At 38.1% G+C, this 24,850-nt stretch overlaps 2 protein-coding genes across 5 annotated transcripts in view; both read left to right on the forward strand.

Moving 5' to 3' along the window:
- Nucleotides 1-11,775: 11,775 nt before the first annotated feature.
- spi1b (Spi-1 proto-oncogene b) lies at nucleotides 11,776-21,547 on the forward strand. 4 transcript variants are annotated; one of them, XM_085402719.1, is made up of 5 exons: nucleotides 11,776-12,137; nucleotides 12,653-12,743; nucleotides 14,049-14,203; nucleotides 16,870-17,020; nucleotides 19,574-21,547. In XM_085402719.1, exons 1-5 carry the CDS (start codon nucleotides 12,096-12,098, stop codon nucleotides 19,885-19,887), a joined length of 753 nt encoding a protein of 250 aa, XP_085258845.1. In that variant the 5' UTR covers nucleotides 11,776-12,095; the 3' UTR covers nucleotides 19,888-21,547. The 4 variants fall into 4 exon arrangements, with proteins under 4 accessions (XP_085258845.1, XP_085258844.1, XP_085258843.1 ...); XM_085402718.1 differs by having other exon boundaries at nucleotides 12,650-12,743; nucleotides 19,574-21,546; XM_085402717.1 differs by having other exon boundaries at nucleotides 14,007-14,203; nucleotides 19,574-21,543.
- Nucleotides 21,548-24,653: 3,106 nt separating this feature from the next.
- The window catches only part of mybpc3 (myosin binding protein C3), a 32,326-nt gene continuing 32,129 nt past the window's right edge, over nucleotides 24,654-24,850 (forward strand). Inside the window, exon 1 of the mRNA XM_085402721.1 lies at nucleotides 24,654-24,817. Within this exon, the coding sequence (XP_085258847.1) occupies nucleotides 24,793-24,817 (25 nt within the window). The 5' untranslated portion in view covers nucleotides 24,654-24,792. The remainder of the gene's footprint in view (nucleotides 24,818-24,850) is intronic.

The raw sequence follows: 24,850 nt of genomic DNA on the forward strand, positions 1-24,850 counted from the left end.
TTATCTTTGTCCATGTGATCAGCAGCAAACTTCAGTCGAGCCTTAAGGTGCCGCTTTTGGAGCAAGGGCTTCCTTCTTGCACGGCAGCCTCTCAGTCCATGGAGATGCAAAACACGTATGACTGTGGACAATGACACCTGTGTTCCAGCAGCTTCTAATTCTTGGCAGATCTGCTTTTTGGTGATTCTTGGTTGACTCTTCACCCTCCTGACCAATTTTCTCTCAGCAGCAGGTGATAGCTTGCGTTTTCTTCCTGATCTTGGCAGTGACGAAACAGTGCCATGCACTTTATACTTACAAACAATTGTTTGCACTGTTGCTCTTGGGACATGCAGCTGCTTTGCCCCAAGTGACTTTCCTGACTTGTTCAAGTCAATAATTCGCTTTTTCAGATCCATGCTGAGCTCCTTTGACTTTCCCATTGTAGCGTTTGTGGGCGTTTGTATCCAATGAGCCCTATTTAACTGGCCTAAGAGAAGTCACCAGCTGTCGTCACTCATAATCACTCACAAGCAGTTAAGAGGCTATGCTATGAAGCTCAGTTCACTGACAACTTTCTAAGTCACCAAAATTGCTAATTCATGTTGCTGTATGTATATTTTTGACCCAGAAAATGTGATCACCTTTTTCTGTTAACCCATAATAAAGTCATTGAACAACCAAACTCCATGAATGTTTTTTGTGACAAAGAAGTATCTGTTCCAATCACTCTATCAGAGAAAAATCAGAGTTTTAGAAATAACGGGACGCTCGGTAGAGCCATTATATTATATTCTTTACAAGTGTATGTAAATGTTTGACCACAACTGTATATAGTCATTGTGGCTTACGATAATTAGATATATGGATTAATCTTACTGCCTTCATGTGGAATATTTTTAGTATCTGAGGGATTTTTTGGCCTAATATCACTGCAAAACTAAACAAACCAGAGTGTGAAACCCCCCCCCCAAAACAAAATAGAATAATGGTCAAAAAGAGAGATGCATACTGTCATTATCATCCTCATCGGTCCCATTATTGTTGCTGTTAGATACAGTATGACTGTAAGTGTCATTACACAATGCAGGTCTTATTGCAGACAGTGTTACTTAATATAAATAAGGAAGAGAGTGTAAACTACAAGCAAGTTACTCCTTTGCTGCTTTCGTTGTATTTATTTACAGGAATCAAAAACACTTAAGTTCTGGCTTGTCTTCATATTTAAAAGCTGGTACAATTTTATCTTTAAATTCAGTTAATAAAAGTTTTAGAAAATGAACGTGGTATACTGTTAACCTTTATGTCCATTATGTGTTTTATTATGAAATCAAAGCTAAGTAGGCAAACAGGTCTTATTATCACTATTACAGGTTCCCTGTGCAGTTTCCTGCTTCTATTAATGCAATAGAGGAACATTTTAATGTGTGGGTTCCTGTTTTGTTTGTTCATGGACACATCTAGGTGGTCATGACTTATCAGCAACTGTGGGTAGGCCTATGTTTTTACTTTTGTCCACTATAATAAGGGAGGAACTAAAGTTTTTAATTGCAGTGGGTCACAAATGAATAAGTTACTTGTTGTTGTTCTGGATATTATTAAAACTTAAAACCAGTTTGAGAAGATTATAAAATATGTTGTTAACAATTAAACCAATGCTTTGCAATTTTCTAGCTTTATGACCTCTTAAAAAATAACTGGTCAAGTTTCAGAAGTTTTGCAGTAGCCAGCAGCTCCTGAAAGACAGAGTTCCCCTATGATGTTTAAATAATATGTGATTCAGTTAACTGTCTGAGAACTAAAGAGGTAAAATTGGGCTTCACAATATCACACACAAAAGGCAAAGATAATAGAAAAGTGAGTGTTTGAAAGAAGACCTGACAGACCTGAGTTTGGGAGACACTGAGCTACATCTCTGTAACGAAATATATATAGTTAAAACTGGATGCAGCTCAATCAGTAGCTAAAACAAAATTCGGCTTAACGAGGTTTGGTGTCTTCTTTATGTTTTTTAGTGTTTCGTTTATTTTAAATGTGCACATTAGAGTTGTTTCTACCATATATGGATCTGTAAGAGGGTCCACTTCCTCATCTTTCCTTCAGTGGAGCTGTTCAAGAAGTTCTCTTTATAAACTGCCTGACCACCAGGTGGTGCATGTGACAGGAGTTTACTTTTTAAATTACAGTGTGACATTTGCCCTGACAGTCAAGAAAATGGCCATTGTATGCCGACAAGATTTTAACTTAAGACTGGACGCATGTGGAAACTACTTTTAAAAAACTATAAGAAGTCCTCATTCCCCCCCAACTTTAGCATTTTTGCAATGCAGCATCATTGATTCATTCTTAAATCTTTTGATTCTGTAGGATTAGAAAATGTGGAAGAAGCCAGTCTCATGAGTAATGCGTACTATTTATGACAAATCAGTCTTATGAGACATACAATCCATAAAACACCTTGAACATAAACACATGCTTTTCTTTTCCTATTTCTTTTTGTGTGCAATGACTTTACACTTGTTTTTCAAAGGTAAAAACATTTCAGTGGGCCAGCTTATCCACCACTATTTCCCACATTCTTTGTTTCGATCAATTCCTAAAAAAGTAAGACTTTTTTAGTCCTTTAAAAGCAGAATATGGACAAGCTGCAGAATGAGCGCTAATATACGTAAATAAAAGGATTGCGCAAACAGTCTTAGCCCCTCTCAAGGGCATGTTGTTGAAGTCAAATTGACAACATGCTCTGAGGTTGTTTTTAACATTTGAAGTCTAACCAGAGTTTAAGTTCTCAGATTTTTAAAAATAACTGTGGCTCTGACAGGCGGACTTAGCAGAGTGAGATGTGAAGATAACAAAAAAAAACATGATTAATGTCCGCACTGAGTCATCCTTGTCTGACTTGAGCAATACATTAAGAAAGAGGAACTTGGTTTTTTGGTGGGATAGAGGACCACAACCTTATATGGTTATATATGGGTTTCTGTGCTTGTATAGCAATGAAGAGTTTCAAAAAGAAGTTAAATTTAAAAGCTGTTAAACTGACCGTGATGATAGATTATTCTTGTTGTGCTAAATAGAAAAAGGGCGAAACAGGGGAAAAAAGTAACTTTCCACTGTGAACGGTTGCGTGTGTTCGTTTGCGTGCATCTGGGTGCGTGTGCGCATGTCCGCTTGCCTTGTGATGCCTTGTCTAATAATACCCACAGCCAAGTCTAATAGCTGATGCTTGTGGAGTCCAGAGAAAATGAGGAATCAGGAATAAGAAGTGAGAGGGCTGGATGTCCCCTTACACGCTTGTCAAGCGACCGTTCCATGTCATTGTGAAACACATGATGGCCACTGAAACCTCTGGGGACTGTCAGCCAGGAAATGTAGGCCTTCGTTGTGGAGTGTCCACCCACAGAACTGAAATATTCTGTGTGTGTTTTTCCACAATTCTTGAGAAAATTGCAAGTGAAACAGAATGCATTTTGTCCAAAACCCACCCGCTGACACGAATCACAAACCGGGGGGCCCAGTTTTCTGTAGGCTAATACAACCCTTGCACATAAATGCTGGATTGCTTGCCACTCAGTGATGATGTTTTGTCGGGTGTGGGCTCAGATCACATTGTGCAAAACTGCATTGCACGACAAAGTGACAGTATCTGATCGTAAATTGTGGCTGTAATTAGCCCTGCAAGAGTGTCAGTATACAAAAAAAATGTCTCACGCGTATATTTCTATTCTTGTAAATAAATATACTTTGCTGTTTTTGCAGATAGCAGGCCATGATGCATGTGCATACACGATAGATCTTTACACGTTGTCACACCATTAATCGAATTTTGCCAAATTTAACATGCATGCAACAAACACACTTCAGTGTTTAAAAAGTTGCTTTGTCTTGTTTACATGGTGACTTCTTCATTGCAATTTGTTTTATGTTAGACATGTGAAATAATGTGTTTAGCCCTTGGTATAACCTGGCAACAGCCTGGTAACAGATGCTTTAAATGCTTCTTGCAATCATTCTGTGAGAACAAGTACAAATCAAAATGCATCTATCTAACTTCACGCTGTCTTTTTTCCTCCTGCCACCCTGCTTTGCCACTGATTTAATTCAAAGGGGAAGCATCTATTGTTTTAGCCATGCCGATTACCATTCAGTTCATATTGTCACAACACTTCTGTTTAAGCTGTTTTTGTGCTTACATGTATTGCAACCCTTGTCACAGAAGTGTAGTGGATAAAATAGACTAAGCTTAAAGCAAAATTGCTTAAAACGCCAATCAAAGGTCACTTCTCTTGTGCCACCTTTCTTTCATTCTTTGCAACAAATGCGCATCAAACTGATAAGAAATAATAATAAGAGGTTTGAAACTAGACTGCTGATGTGGCCGAATGAGTTGAACTCATCAACATTAGGAGTTCGCGCTGGATTCACAGCTGTAACAACTTGTCTTGTAGGAAGTTTGTCACCTTCTTGTTTTAATAGGGAAGAAGAAGAAGGAGAAGAAGAAGAAGCCTTATGGTACCAACCTAAATTGGTAGATTTAAGGAAGTTTTTAGTTCCCCTGCTAATTCAGAGATATATAGAAAGCCTGCATTTTTCAGCCACCTTTGGCAATTTGCTTCCAGTAGTTCAGCAACTCCCGTGTAGAGAATTTACAGCTGGATGCTGTACATCAAGTGATGGTAAGACCCAAGCAGTATTTTTTTTTTTTTTGTTCTCTCTGAGCGAGAATGTGGGCGTTTCTTAACTGATACGAGTTCGCTGTTAGTAATACTTTGTGTTTTTGTACAGGTTTTTAAAAGTGCAGTTTAGAACCAAATATATTCAAGCATTTAACCAACATAGTTCACATCTTTTATTTCAGTAATTTGGTTTTCTTTATTTGGATGTGTTTAATTTTCAGAAGATTTTAATTTGTTTTGTTAACATTAAATATAAGTGCAGATAGATATTCGTCTGTTTTACTGTTTGCCTTTTTGCATGTAACGTCACTGTATTTACTCAGAATGCACAATTTTGTGCAAGAAATGCATGTGACTGAGTTTGCTTATTTATTTTTATTTATTTTCTTTTTTTTGTAAGTTGGTTAGTGTTAGAGTGTTAATCTTTAATAAAAGCCCGCAGAATATGTTTATATACAAATATTTGTGCTTTACTTTCATAGCTTTAATATTTTCTGCTGCACAGAGTTAACCAAAGTTTATATCTACAAGCATCTGCTGTGAAGAAAGTGTAGTCTGCCTGGGGACTTTCTTTTAAGGGTGGGGGTTATAACCTTTTTTTTTTTAACTGAATTACTCAACTCTCTCAGAGAAATGGTGAGCGAAGACGATTACGAAATTCGAATACTGCCACAGGAGTTACAGAGTGTGGACATCAACCTGCAGTCATTCTGGTCAAACTGATGTTCTGTGCAGGGGGAGTGCAACACTTCCTGTTGCGACGTACCCTGTATCCTGTTTTCCACAGTCAGTGGTCATGCATGTCATTCCCCTCAGCAAGGCTGTGTGGGCACAACCTCGTGACCATGCGTTGTGAATTTTCTGAGACTGAATCAAGGGAGACTCCACATGTCTGAGAAAAACTCTAAATGTCAGCAGAAAAAAAAATCTGCAGGCCTACGACGGCACGAAGAATTTATGCACGTCTGTTAAGAAAAGACTAAAAGTCTAAAATGTGTTTGACTTCAGTGAAGGACTGTATAATCCCTGTGTTTTGCAGTGTTAAGTAAGCTGTAACAGTACCATTTGATAAGCAGCAGATTACTTCCCTCAAAATATTAGTAATACCTTAAAATAAGCACATACAGGCAGTGATGAGAACACTAACACCTCCACACTGCTGGCCTTGACAAGACATGAGGGGCCACGCTACGCGACCGTGAATTAAGAGGTGGCAATTTAACTGTTTGCCTACATGTGTGGACTTGCAGATATGTATCTTGTGACTGTATTCAGACTGAAAACTGTGAAGTGCTCAGTTACACCCTGTATTGCGGCCAAACCAGAATGCAGTCCTTGGTCTGAGCTGCTGCAGGTCACAAGTATGTAATTTCACAGTGTGTCACTTACACTTACACTTAAATTTATCAACGCTGAGAGCCTTATTTTATATCTCACTGGACCTGTTTGCCTTAGAATAAGCAGCCTCTATTTAGGTACAAGACATCTCATGCTGCATGCCCTGTTACTGGGTGTACATTTTTAATGTGCAGCAGCAGGGACAGTGCAGGTATGTTAGCAGATGTCCTGCTGTTGTGTATGTTGGTTAACGACTGTGGCTTATTGGGGCATGTTATGGAAGTTAATATCTATGGAACTTATTCAATCCACCTCCACTTTTTACTCTTTGATGTTATTGTTGATGAAATCGGGCAGCTAAAGATTTGCAGTTGGTTTGCTGCCATTGGTTATTCTTATTAATAATAAAATATTATTATTGTTAGCTGACTCAACGCCCAGGAAATCAACGAACAAAAGAAAAGTAGGTCAAGTCCCTAGAAAACATGGACACTCCCAACAAAGGTGGTTCTGTTGACAAAATCTTTTACCGCGAGCTTTTCCTTTTTTTTGGATTGAATTGTAAAAGAAAATAAAGCAGAAACTCATTGTGCTATGCTAACCATCCACTGACTGCAGCTTTCAATTTACCCTAATTAAGGAAATAATATTGATTTGTGTAATTCTCGTTGAACAAGTGGTAGTAAAACACCCAGAAGTAAAACAGGATTTAAAAGTATTCAAGCAGTGATATGGGACTTTTTAACAAAGCCACTAAAGGAAGAAGGACTATTAGGAATGAAATTGCCATGAATGGACCAGCCTCTTTAATATTTACATTCAAAAAGGAGGTTCATTTGCATTCAGCATTAGTAAAATATACAAATGAATTAATGATATTGAAACTTAGGCAGCTGCCTTGTATTTTGATGCTGAGTCGAGGTTAATGCCTTGCTCAGTAACCCTTAAATGTCATTAAGAGTGGGTACAAAATGTACAAACACGTACATTGCAGCAGATGGAAGATTAAATATGGAGCCCTCTGAGTACCTTTAATTTATACTATTCCAGTCTGCTTAGATTTTTTCATGGTCATTATTTTTTTTCACATCTGCAATGTGGGAGTATCTCTGCCAACGGAGATAAGTACAAACAACTTTGGCACAGCGATCACGCTGAAACTGGACATTAGGAGCACCTGTTTTAAGAGCAGCTGTGCTGAGCCTCGTCATGTTTTAGCAAAATGTCTGCCAGTGGTATAACAGAGCCCTAAGAAATAAACGCATGCACACAGTGTTAAGTAAAGGGATACTTTTCCAAAGGTTGCAAAGAAGTTTTTAGATTGTATTACAGTTCACAGATGTACCTAATAAAGTGACCTCTGACTGTATTTCAGCAAGAGGTTAGTCAAAGTCACTGTAAAATCATACACACATGACAAATGGAAGGCTTTCAGAGAAACACTGTGTTGCATGTGATGTGTTGTGGCAATGGTTTTTATGTTGTGTTTTTGATGTTGCAACCTATCTGTATGATGTTGGAGTAAAAATAAAAATAAAGGTTTTACTGAACACTGAATAAGTTGTCAGTATTTCTTTCTTAAAGCAATATGACTACTGAGTTTGTGACTGTACTTGCAATAAGTTTCAAAGCTGTGTGGAAACTAGTTTGTTTTCAGCCATCTGTTTACTGCAGATGTTTCTGTTACTGCAGTTTCTGTTATGTTGCACAATGCGAATTACGTGTCAACGGTCAGCTTTGTTTTGTTATTTACGCCGGCATTGCCACTCTTTTAATAATACCTTTATATGCCTGATGCCTGTCTGTTTATAAACTGCATAGAAGGGCCTCATCTGGAGCTGGCCTGCATTAAACCTGCTGAACCGACCAGAAAATAGCACGCAAATTAAAATAAAAATGCAGCAGAGAGGTGACCCGCTCTTATCGAGACCTGGACAATCCGGACTGTATGACACGTAAAAGGATTCATTTAAAGTCAGCCTTCAAGGAACTGAATCTGAAACAAGAGTTCCCAGTTCCTCATTTAATAGTATAATACTGCTGTTGTGCATGTAATGTACTTCATCACTCAGGCCACAAGGAAAACAAACTAACACTATAAAACCAAAAAGAAGAGACGATTAAAACACTGACGTCGAGTGCAGTTTTAAAAACTTTGACTGTATGCTCATGTATAAAAACATTAAATGTTAATCTGTTTTTTCTGTCTTTACCTACTTTGGACACAGTGTTGATGCAATTGTTACGACAGAAATGAAACCACAGACTGAAAATGCAGTTTTATGTTACACTTAAGCAAGTTCAACAGGGATAGTTTGACTTATTTTTTTAGTCAGCATGTTCACACTCACTCGGCACAGTACTGCATTTTATTTACTGCATTACATATATTAGAGTGCTGATAAAATCAGAGACAAGCATGACACATTTTAATTCCTTTTAAGATTCCTAAGTATCAGGTCATTTTATCTGTGAGGATTGTTTGGTTTATTTTAATTGGTCACCAAAACATTTAACATGGCTCTCTGATTCAAGATGGTGTTGCTAAAACAAAACAAAACAACAAAAAAAACCCATAATGTAGTACAATTACTCACAGTATTTGAGTATTTCAATCTTTTGCAATATTGTACTTCTCTGTAGCAGTTCAGAGGAAAATACTGTAAACCTTTATTAAAGCTCAAGTCACTGATTATGCCTGTAGTACAAACTACTACAAATAAACTTGCCTCTTTGCCAGTTACAGCATTAAAATGAAGAACAATTTTGCATTAATAATTATCGTGAAATAATATAATAAATATGATCTAGAAATGTGTTATTGTGCATAATGAGCACTCTTACGATAATAATAATGATAATAATGGATTGGATTTATATAGCGCTTTTCGGGGCCCTCAAAGCGCTTTACAATGCCACTATTCATTCACTCTCACATTCACACACTGGTGGAGACAGCTACAGTTGTAGCCACAGCTGCCCTGGGGCAGACTGACAGAGGCGAGGCTGCCATATCGCGCCATTGGCCCCTCTGGCCAACACCAGTAGGCGGCAGGTGAAGCGTCTTGCCCAAGGACACAACGACCGAGACTGTACGAGCCGGGGCTCGAACCGGCGACCTTCCGGTTACAAGACGAACTCCCAACTCTGGAGCCACGATCGCCCAATCCCATCGCCCACGATGGGATTTTTAAATACACATTGATGGTGAATCTACAAATACAACAGTTCTTTGGTATTTGTTCTGTGTACCAAAACTACTTTTACAAAAGTAACACATTAAAGTATTTCTCTCACCTCTGAAAATGATAACACATAACTTCTGTTATGAAATGCTGTATTAATTTTATTATATTTTTTATGATATGGAGCACATAACGGAGTAATCTAAATCGTATCCTATATTTAAATGATCATATTTGAGTTAGCTTAATTAAATGGACGTTGAATGTTATGCCAAAAATGGTCATTATGTTGCTTAGTGAGGGGGGGGGAAAGAACCAAACATTATCTTTTGGCGTCACTGAAAATAGTTGTGATAGAAATAGTTCCGGTCTTGCTGCAGCTCACTCTGTGTATTAATACTCCTGGAAAATGCTACTGTACATATGGTTGGTTCAGCTCAGGCAGCTGTGATTCAGAGGGGGGCTGGTTTGGGGGTAGGCCTCCGTCTGTGTGTTTTTAACAGCTCCCTAAAGTGAGACAATTATGATCCCTCATCAGTTCAAGGGGAAAGCAGGTCACAAGGATTAAAAGCATTTAAATTTACAAAAGACCCTGAGGTGGCACTATTTCTGTGACGGACTGTAACATGACAGCTTCCATAAAGAGATAAATGCATATGTGCACTCCGTATGACTAATAGTGTGCATTTGCTATGATGTCTATGTGCATGTGTGTCGCATGTGTGTTATTTTAAAATGAAGTTTGACCGACTGATCGATGTATAGCTGAAATCTCTGAATCTGTGTGACCGTGATCTGTGTTCGAAGATAAAGATAAACTCGGTGTTTTGATCCTATGCCGGACTTTATTTTCAGCACAATGCCTTATCACAATACTGCATTCTTCCTCTTAAGCAGGCAGGTCTAACAATATGCACTCAGATTTATGCTACACTGTTACTGTATTATTTATCAGTTATTTCAACATCTGGGAAATACGCATTTATTTTCAGATGTTACAGTTGACATGATATGTTTCGAAACTGGCAACCAATGCAGCTACAACACTCAGCCACAACATTAAAACCACTGATAGGTGAGGTGAATAAAATCATCCTGTTACATCTCAATATTTTTGGGCCCTTGGAATCATGAGGATGAGACTCTGACATGTACCATCCACCTAAAGGTAAAGAAAAGGCAGACCATTGCCATGACAGACCTGGGAGGCAGTGGCGATAAGCCTGCCATACTGCAAAAAACATGCTCTACAACTTCAGAGAATACTCCAGATTGATATCTAGATAGGAATCTGTGGGATGTGCTGGAACAAACCTGATTCACTGAGGACCCACACCTCAATGCTCACGACCGAGAGGATCCACCGTCATCTCACTGCACTCCAAGAGAAGAGGTCAAAGCTGTTCTGTTAGGGTGAAAGCGGGCTAAACATTAATAATCAGGTGTTTTTTTAATATATATATATATATATATATGTATATATATACATATATATATATATATATATGTATATATATATACATATATATATATATATATATATATATATATATATATATATATATATATATATATATACATACATACGTACATACATACATATATATATATATATATATATATATGGTCGATCATCTAACATCTAAATTTGATGGCAGCCCGATGTCTTCCTAAACATTGAACATGTTGGCCAAAAGAATTAGTTTAATATATGGCATAACAATGCATTACTGAATTAAAAACAAACAGGTGTTTTCTCAGTTTCATAGACTGTCATTACTGTTTGGCAACAGAGGTACTCACTTCCCCCTCAGGAATTATTCTTCTCTGTGTGATAATCACAATCTCCATTTGCCTCGGTGAGGTTACAGCACAGACACTGTACCTTCATCTTATCTCACAGCTGTGCATTGCATGCGTGTGTGTTGTGTGTAGGGGCCACATTTTCCTCAGCAAGCCACTGTTTACATGACCAAAACAAATGTAGTAGTCATTTTGCTACAAAGCACTCCTTCAGTCTCTCGGTTTCAGGTCCGCAGTCAGGATCCAGGCACATGGTTGCCATTTACATACTAAACATAGCAAGGTTGGTAAAATAGCATGGAATTTTTACTTGAGCCCTTGAGACAAAGCAGCTGAGCATTTATAAGCACCATATAGCCATGTAATACATGCTTTATAACATGTTGTTGTCTATTTGTAAACTGCAAGGGATAGTTGACATCATTTCAAGGGTTGATTTTAAAGCTTAAAAACAAAACATGATGTAGCAATTGTGAAAAAAATAGCAATGTTTATTTTAAATCTACATGATTTAAAAATGCATTATAATGTGCAGAAAGAATTTTAAAACATAAATGTTTATATATACTAGTCCATCTGCTTAAATATGACACGTTGTAAAAGCGCAGACATTGACAAAGAGCACAAACAACAACACGTTAAACGCTGTTGCCCACATTTATCACCTCACACTTGATGGGGGGAGAAACTGACAGTGAGGAAAGCCCTCGATGATGATTGGCTACCAAGGCATGGGACAGCATATAGACCCTGATAAATGTGAAGTTTCATGGTCTCCCCTGACAAATCATCAAATGGCCAGGAACCTTTTGCAGACACACTCTATTGCTCCCACCCACACTAAATTTACAGAAGTCAAAAGTTCCTTTTTCATTTTACAGTTAAACAGTGGGCCTTGTTTATTTAATTTTATCTGATGCAGTTGAAAGGCCTGTTTGAGCAGTAAGTGTTATAAGCTTGTGCTATACAATAAGAGAGGGAGACATTTTTTGGTTTTCGTTGACTGAGAGGAAATTTTGAAACATTGTGCAATGGTGCCGCAAAAGTTTTGAAAGGTTGAGAGAGCATTTTACCAGCAAAGCATCTGAGAGTCGGTCCTGGATAAGAGGTATCCATGTTCCATCCATACAGAATGGAGAGCTATCTCATTCAGCCTGTAAGTATAATTTCTTTTATTACAAATATCTAAACTCCGAGGAGACTTTCTAGACTTTGAAACTTAAACAGAGCTGACAGACTAGTCCTTTTTTACCGCAGGACTAAACAGAGAAACACTCTTAAGAATGGATGACATACATTTTTTTTAAAAATTAGATGAGTTAATGTGGTTTCTACTACAATTTGAATACAGGGCTTACAAACTCTAAGAGTGTATTATACGATGAGGTACATGAAATTGAAACTCAAAAGTTCTGAGAGTTTCAGAACTGTAGGACAAAGAAGAGAAAAGAAATCGTCATTATTGTAGCAACACTTGAAGCTAATTTAAATGTGTATACATTTACAGGCGACTTAAACGGGTGTTTAAAATGTTACAAATAATTTACAAATCCATTGGATAAAATGCAGATAAGGAATATATTTTCTGCATAGTCCACATACACCATTGACTTAACGCTTTTCATTAATGATATATACATTTTGTTGTTGTTGCTTTTGTTGTTCCAGCAGCACACAGATGAAATTTACGACCCTGAGATCTACAGACATCAAATTCCAGAATATTCATATCCTTATGTCCTAGATCCAGAAAGCCAGGCAGGTGAGTTTTACTTCAACGTTGATTTTTTCTAATCTTTTACTGTTTAAAGAAATTTAATGTAAATTAATGATGAAAAAAAGTTTGGACTGTGAAAATCCACTCGGTGATATTTAAATGTAAATAATTTTAAAATAAAAAACAATGCATGGAGATTGTATTTAAAGATACTGATGTCATTAACTAAACTGTATTTTTAAATATATAAAAAGATTGATATTAAACATATTTTAGTCATCCTTCAAAAAAAAACTTTGGCCATGGCTTAATGTGGTAACGCAGACTTTTCTGGTTTGTTGTACATAAAAAGACTGCAGTGTGTGCAGCTGGAGCACACTGGAACACAGGAAACAGATGCCATTTCTTTTTTGCCGCTATAACTACAGACATAGAACAACTTTCGCCCCATGGGGTTTTGTTAATATAAGAAAGGTGCTTTACTTTCTCTTGTAATCAACTGTTTTGAATGTTGCACTAAAACAAGTTGACACTGGGCTGGCTGTGAAGGCATCACTTGTCATTTTGATGTGCTCTAACCTGGCGTTGAAAGATGTCAAATCTTTATCTACACCCAGAAATGTTTAAATTCATATATACCGATCAAGGTAATAGATATTAATTACTGTTGTAGTGCTAGAGTTGACATGGGACATGCTTTTTTAACTATTTTTGTTTATTAGTGATAAGACTGCACTTTGCATTTAAAATATTTGCATATTTGCAGTGTTAACACTTAAAAAAAAACTTGTACTTTTCAAGCTAGCTTATCTATCTTTTGGGGTTTTTTTTCTAAACAACTAAATAAGTTTTAAAAATAAAACAACTAGGGAAAATTTGTAAAAAAGAAAATTGCAAATTAAAGACAGTCAGTGGCTGTGGTAATAATGCTAGTGTGGCAACAAACAGGAAAGAGCTTCATGCTGAATTCTCTTTTATTCATTTCACACTGTTGATGCAAACTCAGGCACTTTCAGAAAGCCAGTTTTCCACTTGTTGTTTGTTTAAATTCTTTAAATATCTCCAAATATGGATTTTCACAGAAATACATTGTGGCTTTTATTATGTCTCCACTGTCATTTGTGCATTTGTACAGACTTTTTTCCGAGTTTAGATTTGTCTAAAAATCAGTCTGAATGGGTTTAATTTCTTTCCATTTTTTCTAATTTCACATGTTACAAATTCTGCGGTAGCAAAAATAGTTATTACTGTACAAAAAGAAGAGAAAAGGTTGTGGCCATTATGCTGTTTTTCACCATCTCTATTTAGAACACTGGGACTACCATGCTCACCCTCATGTGCACCCTGCAGAGTTTGAAAACCTCCAAGAGAGCAACTTCACAGAGCTCCAGAATGTGCAGGCTCTCCACCCATCTGGGCTCTTACGACACGACACTCTACGATACGAAGCTGAAAACCTGCTTGATCCAAATCTAGCGGCTCATTCCCATGTGTTACAGCAACCAGTAAGTCCTCAAACCCACAAAACACAAGCAGTCATTAGTAGTCAGAGGCTAAAATGACAGTGATGCTGACTACTAAAGGGAATAATTAAGTGCAAATGAAACTGTTAAAAAGAACAAGTGCTGCCAGCAAGCTTTAAACTGTTGGTCTGCAGTGTGCATTCTTTAAACTAAGGCTTTCAGTGCATCATCATCAACTACTCGAAATGAGTTATTTGAAATCAAACATTTACCCACCAGTGAGTATGATAACACATTAAACTACTTTGATGTTATTTTTTTTTAATCTATTTAAAGCCACTGACATTTACACTATTCAACTGTGCAAGTATGAAGCATAACTATACTCTGCTCTCTGTGGTGGAGTGGAAAAAGCATTCACTAGAAACTGATATCTGTCAGCTGATTGACACATAAGCCGATTTTGCTACAGTGCACCATATATTTTTACTTCTATGCAGACATCTTCAGAATCTACATAATTCGAGGCTGTTATTGAAATCACAGAGAAGATTTCGGGACCTTGAGGCCCTTTAAGGTCCTGTTACAAAAATCAGGAAGTGAATCTTTTGAGTTACAAGAAACACTTTTATTTTAGTGCTTTTTTCTTCTTTCTTCCCAGTGTTAAAGGAAAAATTACTTTGAATAGGCTCTGTAGACTCAGCTAAACTCAAAGTCACATCTGCATGCTTCAAACCTCCAGTTATGAACCAGTGAACTAGAACAGAGATCTCTGGTTTTGGAAAACAGTACGTCTAACCGCTTCAGCGTCGTCAGTTTCAAACCCCATACATTTTGTTGCCTACCTCAGTATGAACTTGTGTTATGCAAGCGTGTGCATGTGTGCCTGTTTTCTTGTATATTCACATGTTTCAAAGGAGAAAAAAACCCACAAAAATTCTACATTCAATCTTCAGCACATGTGAGATCATGTGCATCACAATAAAAAGGACTTGTTTTGATGAAGATCAGAGACTTTCCCCAAATCTTACCATGTATGTACCATGTATAGTGACATTTATGGCTACATGCAAAGTTCATGTTCCCTATTTTAGGTGATGTTAAGTCCAGAGATGTTATAACAATAAACATTTCACTCAGTAGTGTGAAGACGTAAAGTCCTGAAACAAGCAGATACAGCTGACGTGTAGCATAAAAGCATAAGGGATTTTTCATGTTGTAAAACATCTTTTGATTAACCTTAAACTTCACCAAAATACTCACCTCATAAAGAGCAACTTGTGCTTTTGCTGTTAGCAATCACACAAAAAAAACCCTCACAGAGCATGTGTGCCTATAGGTCACATGACGGTTTTCACTTGTTAGCGAGTGAAATTTCCCTTTTAAAAAAACATCTGCCATTTTTTACGAGAGGAAAATGTTTGTGTGCTTGGAAAAAAAAGAGACAGAGCGAGATAAGGTGTTGATACAGAAATTTAAGTGTAACAGGAAAGTACAATGTGAAAACCACTGTTCGCACATGGAAATTCACATTTAGGTATCCGTACCGACCGTTGCCTCAAAAGATGTTATGAATACATTGACAGCTATTGCCTGTCACACGCACAGGAGCATCCACACATCACAGCTCATGCAGAGAGAAACTTTGTTTTACGCTTTCACTTGCAGTGAGAACATCTTAGTGGAAACCCACACTTCACTGTACGTGTTTGATATAGAGTACAGTACAACAGTACCCAACGACCATAGCGAATAGCTGTGCAATGAATTATACTTTTGCCAAGCTTATGCATCGGCATTGTGAAGATGACAATTCTAATGTTGCAGTGAAATGCTATACCGTTAAAAGTGTAATATGTTGTGGTCTTGCAGCACTACCCACTCAGGACCTCAGTTTTCATACTTATGGTACAGCTGTCGGATGGCTTTAGATTTCACGGGCGTTTCTGATAAAGTGGTCACAGAGTGCATTTGAGAGTGGCACCATCATCTCTGTCTGCACTTTATATTAGTAACGTAGTTTAAAACTTTCCAAAAGTCTTTAGCTGTCAAACATGCGGCTTAAAAATGATATTAGAACTAAACCCATGCACACATACATACATGAAATAGATAAATAGATGCATACATACTTAAATAAATAAAACGTGTGAAACTGTGTCTGAAAAAACCAGATAAAGGCTAAATACCATACTTGAAAAAATGTTACATTGCAAGGAAAATTTCTTTTCTCAATTAAAACGGCAGACCTCTTAGGAAATTAAGTACAGCTACAAATACAAATTAAAAGATGGATTACATCATTAAGTTCTGTAGCCCTTGGTAGTTGGATTGGACCACTCTGAACATGGCAGTATCTAAATGTCACATTTATTTACAGCAGAGTTTAGTTGAACTGCTTTACAAACTGCTCTTTATTGCATCAGCTTGTAGAAAGTACTGTACTGTATACTTTTTTTTTTTTTTACCAATAAATGCTAAGTGCAATTTTGCATTCTTTAGCCATCTTTGGTGCTAAACATTATTTAAAATCATTCGCAAGAAGAAGCTCTTTTCTATGAAATGATACATCATTATTTCATTATTATTATTATTGTTTCACTTCAACTCAGGGGAAACCTGGAGATGAAAATAATTTAATAGATAGTCTACAAGTTAAATCATTGCAAACATTTTATTTAAAACTAACTTTGATTTGTATGCTACAGGTAACGTTCTTCCCTCGGACCTTGTATCCACCGCATATATCCCAGCGCAGCTCTGATGAAGAGGACCATGGGGCACGAAGTCCGCCACTGGAGGTGTCTGATGAGGAGTGCTTGAGAGATCGAGTTTCTTATATCCCAACAGGAGAGCTGGGTAAGGAACTAGATTTGCTGTACTCAGTCTGTGGCAGTTAGCATGGATACTTTAGGAAGCACCAACTGTTCTGACCGTGTTCACATTCATAGTCTCACTCTTAAGATTCTCAGGTCGTTGTATATCTAGAAGTTCTACGTCAATACTCTTTCTTTAGGTTCTTGAGTCCTGGAAACTAAAGGAACTTTCTATAATATCTGATCGTGGCTCAAGAGTTGGGAGTTTGCCTTGTAATCGGAAGGTTGCCAGTTCGAGCCCCGGCTTGGACAGTCTCGGTCGTTGTGTCCTTGGGCAAGACACTTCACCCGTTGCCTACTGGTGGTGGTCAGAGGGCCCGGTGGCGCCAGTGTCCGGCAGCCTCGCCTCTGTCAGTGCGCCCCAGGGTGGCTGTGGCTACAATGTAGCTTGCCATCACCAGTGTGTGAATGTGTGCGTGAATGGGTGGATGACTGGATATGTGACGCGCTTTGGGGTCCTTAGGGACTAGTAAAGCGCTATATAAATACAGGCCATTTACCATTTACCATCTGTATAAACACCATGTGGACGTGGTCCAAGTTCCTCTATGAATGCGTTGACCAAGACAAGGGGCATGTTTATTTGTTGCGTTTTAGGTCATGCATGAATCAGAGGTGCTTCAAGAGTCTCTGTCTGACTTACGGATGAGTTTTGCTTTCTGTGCACTTGGATAGTGGACATTTGTCAATAAGACATGTCAGCTTTGTGTTCTGCTGACAAATTAAATTGCGCTTTTAGGATCAGCTACACGTTGCACAACAACTGCTGGTCTTGCATCTTCTCCGGAAATTGGCCACAAAAAGACAGTGAGGTTTTCTTTTCTGTTATGAATTATCATGAATTTGGTCTCCAAGAATGGAATTCAGTTCAACTCATTCATCCGTCCACCAAGCCTATCACAGCTGTCACTAGGCAAGAGGTGGGGTACTCTGAAAACAGGTCAATTCAGTTCAGTTCGGTTAAAAGTTTCTGTCTCTCTACACTGGATTTTGGAAAACATGCAGTGTGTAGAGTGGGAAAGCTTGCTACCTCGCTGGCCTTCTAATGAGGTATCTACAGAGATCTGTCAGTCTTTGGGGCATTTTTTTCTGCTGTGACCAAGTTCTGTATAAAAGTGGTAGACAGCAGCATGTTTGTTGAATAGGCATTTTTTCCAACACAGCAGGATTGACTCACACACCAGAGTCAGAGTCTCAGTGTCAGTGGACGTTCTGGATCATGTCCAAATCCTTTCACAGTTGACCATTGTTCTCTGGCTTAACCAAAAGTAGTGTGCACTTCCTCTTTTATATTATTTAGGATGTGACAGAACCTGAGTAGTGTCTGGTGCCCAGTGTCAGTAGTACCTGTAGTCAAGTGGCTTATGCTTTATGCAGTGTTTTGTTTTGTTTGGGGGAATTTTTTTCTTTTAAACCAAGCACCGAGGTGAGGATTTCAGTGGAAGTGAATGTGCGTCATACTAAACTGGTACCATGTAAAATGCTCCCCCCCCCCCCCCCCCCATCGGCTTTACAGAGTTCCTTTAGTTTTGGATTGTGTATGAGTGGAAGTGAAAGGAGAAAAAAAAACAAAAACGCCATATTTCTCTGACTATAGAGACATTTTGTCCAAGGAGTAAATAGTTTGGTCGCATGTGTAATTGTCACCTACACTCCCGATCAGGTGGCTGTAAAAATAACTCTTTTAAACTATAAATTAGATTTTTATTTAATTATTTTGTTAACAAATTAGTCACAATAATCTTAGAGTGCAAACGAATGATTTTTAAATGTCTCAAAAAACTACAGTATGATGATATTAGAAAAAGATATGTGTTGTGTTCCCATATAACATACAGCATGAACAGTGTCTTTATCTTGCTTTTGATGTGTACAGAAGTCAATTGTCCTCAGTTTTGTTGTATGGCTACAGGCAGCCATGTGTAAAGTGATATAAATTAACGAACGACCTCCTGCATCGTTAATGTGACATCTAAGCATTGGTTAACCTACTTCAGATACAGTTAACTGTGCGTCAAGCTAGGTTCATTTCATTACAACAGAATGATTGTGTAAAAAATATGATGAATCATGGACGGCTATATCTGCAGGAAAAACATTTTCCATTGCTTCTAAGAACTTAAAAGCGTTTTCGTGCAAAGTCATTGCAGTGTTGCACTGTACGCCGTGTAACGTTGACACACATAAAACAGATATTGTAAAATCAACTACTGCTCTGCTGAAACAATTTTAGTTCTAATTTTCTCAGTGACCGATCTTTGACTTTGTGTAATTTGTATAAAGTTATACATTTCTTTATTTAATCTTTTATGATTTATATTCACACACACACACACACACACACACACACACACACACACACACACACACACACACACACACATATATATATATATATATATATATATATATATATATATATATATATATATATATATATATATATATATATATATATAAGATTTTCTAATCTGTAAGTAAAACCAAAAAATTATAATATGTCACTTCTAATGATGCAACTCTCTTGTTTCCAAAGGTAATAAAAAGAAGATCCGCTTGTACCAGTTTCTGTTGGACCTTTTAAGGAACGGCGACATGAAGGACAGTATCTGGTGGGTGGACAGAGATAAAGGGACATTCCAGTTTTCTTCCAAACACAAGGAGGCTCTCGCACACCGCTGGGGAATCCAGAAGGGAAACCGCAAGAAAATGACCTACCAGAAGATGGCTCGTGCTCTGCGCAACTATGGCAAAACCGGAGAGGTGAAAAAGATCAAAAAGAAGCTGACGTACCAGTTTAGTGATGAGGTGCTGGGCAAGAGTCATCTAGACAGAAAAGCATACATATAGGCAGGAGGAATGCTCAAATACTAGCACTGAATAATGAAAAGTATAGATTTAATCAGTCTTCCTGATGAGTACTGCTGCACAGTGTGACCGGGTCTTTGAAGGTACTAGTAAATGCAGCATAAAGCTATGGACCACAATCTTCCTTCTAAGACATGCTGGGGGACCGTTTAATAAGTACAGAAGAATCACCATAGAAAGCTCAGTTTGGCTTGTCTGTCTGAAATATTTGGAAGACAAAATACTCCAAATGATCACAATGAAAATAAAGTCAGGGCCGAACACGGTTATGTGTAACACGCTGTTTGTAAATGTGTATAGATATTTGTGAATGAGTACTTTTGAAAAGGTGTTATTGCTGGTGTTCCTTGTTGAGGTGGCCAGAGTTGGAAGTGAAAGTCATGTGATACCATGGTTTAGAGAGACCTTTGATACACACACCTAACAGACAAAGTCAATATCAGGAACTAGAAAGAATTCCTAATTACAACTACCCTTGGGCCATTTTAGTCAAAATAGCTTTAAAGTGTGCAGTTTATTACAGATTAAAGTTTATTTCAGGCTTAAAGTAATACAGTTTAATGACTTTAGCTCAGTCTCTCAAAAACTGCAGGCAACTCTTGTCTGACGCCTAACTCTTGTGAATGAAATACAGACAAACAACATGTACAAAACAACCATAAAGTTGAACTTCACCTCTTAAACCACAAAAACCACTACCAGCCATGGGGAACAATCATCTACGATCATCAAACTCTACAACATCATTTTCAAACACATTCATAAATCTTTGTTCTTAATTTTTCTTGTAGAATTTCTTTTTTGTCATTTTGGTTTATTGTGTCTTTTTGATAGAAAGTATAATAGTTTTCCTGTGTACGCAACAGAAATGTGAAAAAAAATACATGGCTTTTACATTAAGACTTTAAATCCATGGGTAAACAGATTGAGTGCTTCTTTTCAAAGGTACTAAAGTCAGTCAGATGAACTTTCTGATAAACATTGCATCTCTGAAATGTAAAAGCAAGCTGGGATTATTGTTTTTCAGCTATTTGGAATCTGGAGCAATGAGTTCCAGCAGGTTACGTCTGCTTTTGTTTTGTAGCTTCATATTAAATGTACAAGCAGCAGCTATATGACTCTTTTCTTCGAACTCCTGGTATGAGAGGGATTTGACTTGTTCGCTGCCTGTTTAAAAGCATTAAGGAAAAGAAACAGAGCCCTCTCTTGGGTGGGGTGGATGTAGGCATGTTGACATCCCCCTATGCAGTTTTAAGTGGGGGTGCACACATAGACGTTCATATTCTGTTTGGAAATATCTGATATATTTTCAAAACTAAATTCTGCTTCATGTCATTCAACCACAGCAATGACATTCAACTTCTTTGTCATGTTGAACATGTACAAGTTCTCTTGTAATGTTTTTACTACTGTTTGTATATATTTAAACTGGATTTTTAAAAAATATATTTAAAACAGAATATTAGGTTTCATATCATGGTTTAGAAGACCGTATATGAAACGCTGTATGTTACAATTACAAATCGCATGTACAAAGTTAATAAATTGTCCGTCACCTTATCTGTATTGTGCTTCTTGCAAAGATAATTGTGATGTGATTTGGGCAAACACTGGAGATAAAACACAAAGAAGAAGAAACACAAAGTCTATATAAAGTTGAATTGTGTTAGACACACAGATTAAGTGACATCTCTCATTACAACTGAAAAGATAATCGTTCAACTATGAGGAACTATGAGGTTAATATGGGGCTGGGGAGGTGAAGTCACTTGTCACCAAGTACTTATATCTGCCTGTGTGTACTGACACACCGCAGCCACCAGTTCCCCTGTTCATAGAGGGTATAAAGAACCCACTATGTTGAAAGTTACACAACTACAATTTTTATGTTATATCACTGAGTGGGCAATGTAGTCCTCTGTTCATTTGTTCTCTATTTGCTTTTCATTTTCATAAAACATTTTTTAGCAAACTGTCTAAAGAAGACCTATGAAATGCTCACTGACTTCTCCGTTTCCACTAACATCCTTTTTTAACTGAGAAAATAGGAACGAAATTTATTTATCATGTCAGAATCAAGTATGTCAAAGGCAAATTTTGTCATAGATAGATGCTCCTGTATGTGAAATATTAACATATGTAATGTGTTACTGAGGGTAGCAGATTTAAATATGTATAATGTGTGAAATTAGATATTTAGAAACTGTGTTTTATGGCATATTGTATTGACCTTGTACTGTTGAAGCTTCATCGTGGGCCAGAGAAAAACACTTTGAGAGTTATTTTTCATTTAAAGTGCTCAGCGTCTGTGTGTTGGTCTCACAGTTGCATTCTAGTTACGATGGCCATTGGCATTATGGGAGTAGCCAAACTGCAACATTTACTACTGTAATCTGCAATATGTAAATATAAAGTTACCACAGCACCTGGTGTCTCAAGAGCCAACAGCTCCCCACAATGGCTGAGCTATAATTAATATCAATAACATGTAGGCGTTAAAATGTCCTTCAGTCAAATACAGTAATTTAGAGCTCATGCAAGAGAAGAGAACTGTGTACATGAGATGCATAAAAGCACCAGATTAGAGTATAGTACAATATAGTTAGTGTAATATAGTATAAACCTTTTGTAGACACAAATCCCTTTGGGGTGCATCAGGAAGGGCATCTGGTGTGAAAACGTTGCCAAATCAAACATGCATAGCTACACGATGTGGCAACCCTTGTGAATAAACGAGCCGCTGATGGTAGCTTTAGTATAGCATAGACAAAAAAGGTCTGTTAGGAGGTAACAAGAGAGAACGAAAGGCAGAAGTGTGGAGTAACATTTAATTTCAGGACTGTGGCTGTCAAAGAGAGAGCTGGCTGATTCACAAAATCATGGGTTTGAGGCATGCCACACAGGCTGGATGTCAGTAAGAAGAGAAAGAGGACTTCTGGAGTAAGCTGGATGAAGCGGTAGAGAGTGTCCCCGGGGGGAGAGAGTGGTGATTGGAGCAGTCTCCAAAGTTCATGAAAGTGAAGATAACAGAAAGGATTAGGAAGTGTTAGGTTGGTATGATACTGAAGAGACAAATGCAGAACGATAGATAGTAGTGGATTTCGTGAAAAGGATGGAAAAGGCTGTGGTGAAAAGTCTAAGGAGCTTGGAAAGCTTGGTGAAAATGTGCTTCAAGAAGAGGAGGAGCACGGAGTAACATATAAGAATGGAGGTGAAAAGAACAAGTACATGAAACTATTCAAAGGAGGATGTTAACAAAGAAAAAGTGAGATAATCTGAGACACAAGCACAGAGAGGGTATAGATACGGCAAAAACTGAGTTGAAAAGGAAAAGGCTAAATGTGAGTTGTATGTAAGGCTGAACACTAAAGAAGAAGAAGATCAGAGAGGAAGTGTGCTGATGCCAGTTTTCAAGATGATGTACGGAGCTGTAGTAACTGCACAGGGATAAAGTTGAAGAGCCATATCATAAAGATGTAGGAAAGAGTTAGTTTAAGAAGAGAGATGATGATCAGTGAGCAGCAGCATGGCTTAATGCTGAGAAAGAGAAGTATAGATGTAATGTTTACTTTGAGAGTGTTGATGAAGAAGTATAGAAATGGTCAGACGGGGCATCACTGAATGAATCTGCAGAAAGCATTCAGTAGGAAAGAGTAAGCGAGTGGCAAGAGAGGAACTGTAGTACTGCATGAGGAAGTCAGGGGTGGAAGAAAAGTATGTGAGGGTGGTGCAGGGCACCATGAGGATAGTGAGTGAGTAGTGAGGTGTGTAGTAAGAGTGACAGATGGGTTCAAAGTGTGGGTGGAATTACATTACTGAACTATGATGTTTGCAGTTGAGATTTTGATCTGTAGTGGGAGTAAGATGCAGGTGGAAGAGAACCTGGGCAGGTGGAGGTATGCTGTGGAGAAAAGAGGAATAAATGTTTGTAGAAGCAGGACAGGGAGAAAGGTGTAACAGCAATGCTTCGAGGGGTAGAATTATGGTATGATGTATGTGGCATTAACAAAAAGGAGGCAGAGCTGAAGATTTTCATTGAGAGTGACGGGAACAGACAGGATTAGAAATAAGTACATCAGAGGGACAGTTCAGGGTGAGCAGTTTAGAGATGAAGAGACAAGGCTTTGATGGAGGGATAGTGAATATATTCAACACGGCATGTTGAAGATGGAGCTGAAAAGAGGAAGAACACAGTGAAGATTCATGGGTGTAGTTAAGGAGGACATGTTAAGGAGGAAGATGCTAGAGATAGAGTGAAATTGAGGCAGATGATCCACCTCGGTGGCCCCTAAAGGGATCAAGCAACTTTGTATTTGCTCGACAACCTCATGGCTCAGTTGCTGCCAAAAAACAACAAGATTGCCATGCATGTGTGTCCAAGACACAGACCAGTTAAAGACCTTATCCATTAAAAAAAAACAAACAAACTAGAGTTTGTCTCTCTATTTGTAGTTTTAACTCTTAGACATACAGGCTAACAGGAGGCAGAACAGATGTGGGCAGAGCAGACTTTTTTTGGAATCAAAGTGCTAAATATAAACTACTGCGTTACATCTCTTCCCCTCCCTCTCAAGGCCTATCATTCAGCCGAGGTGCAGGAGGAAAGGATGGTTGAAATATAGCCCTTGGTCAGACGTGACCGGTGACAGGCGGTGGGCTGGGAAGTGGGGGCTGGGTCACTGCTGGAATGGGCTGTAGGAGTGGAGTGGTGTCTGCGGACACTGGCTTAGGACTAGCAAAAATGGCACAAGAGGTGGGATGGTTCATGGAAGGAGGGGAGGCATTTTTGGAAAGAGGCCCACTATTAAAGGCAGGGGGTGTTGAGACAGACAGCAGACTGTTTGGGAGCAAAGAGTCACACAATTTGAAGAGAGGAGATTGATCAGGATGCCAGAGCCAGTCAAAAAACCAAGTAAGTGGACATATTCGACTACCTTAGCAAACA

Source organism: Rhamphochromis longiceps, linkage group LG1 (genome assembly GCF_057381845.1).
Source record: "Rhamphochromis longiceps isolate RC_006_pf linkage group LG1, R_longiceps_female_GT1.1, whole genome shotgun sequence".
NCBI lineage: Eukaryota > Metazoa > Chordata > Actinopteri > Cichliformes > Cichlidae > Rhamphochromis > Rhamphochromis longiceps.

Bases quoted from the DNA above. Each gene is read 5' to 3' on its own strand.
- spi1b (XM_085402716.1), top strand. From the start codon at position 12,096: ATGTTCCATCCATACAGAATGGAGAGCTATCTCATTCAGCCT. The intron at 12,138-12,649 runs GTAAGTATAATT...TTGTTGTTCCAG, and splicing joins AGAGCTATCTCATTCAGCCT to CAGCACACAGATGAAATTTA. The intron at 17,021-19,573 runs GTAAGGAACTAG...TTGTTTCCAAAG, and splicing joins TATCCCAACAGGAGAGCTGG to GTAATAAAAAGAAGATCCGC.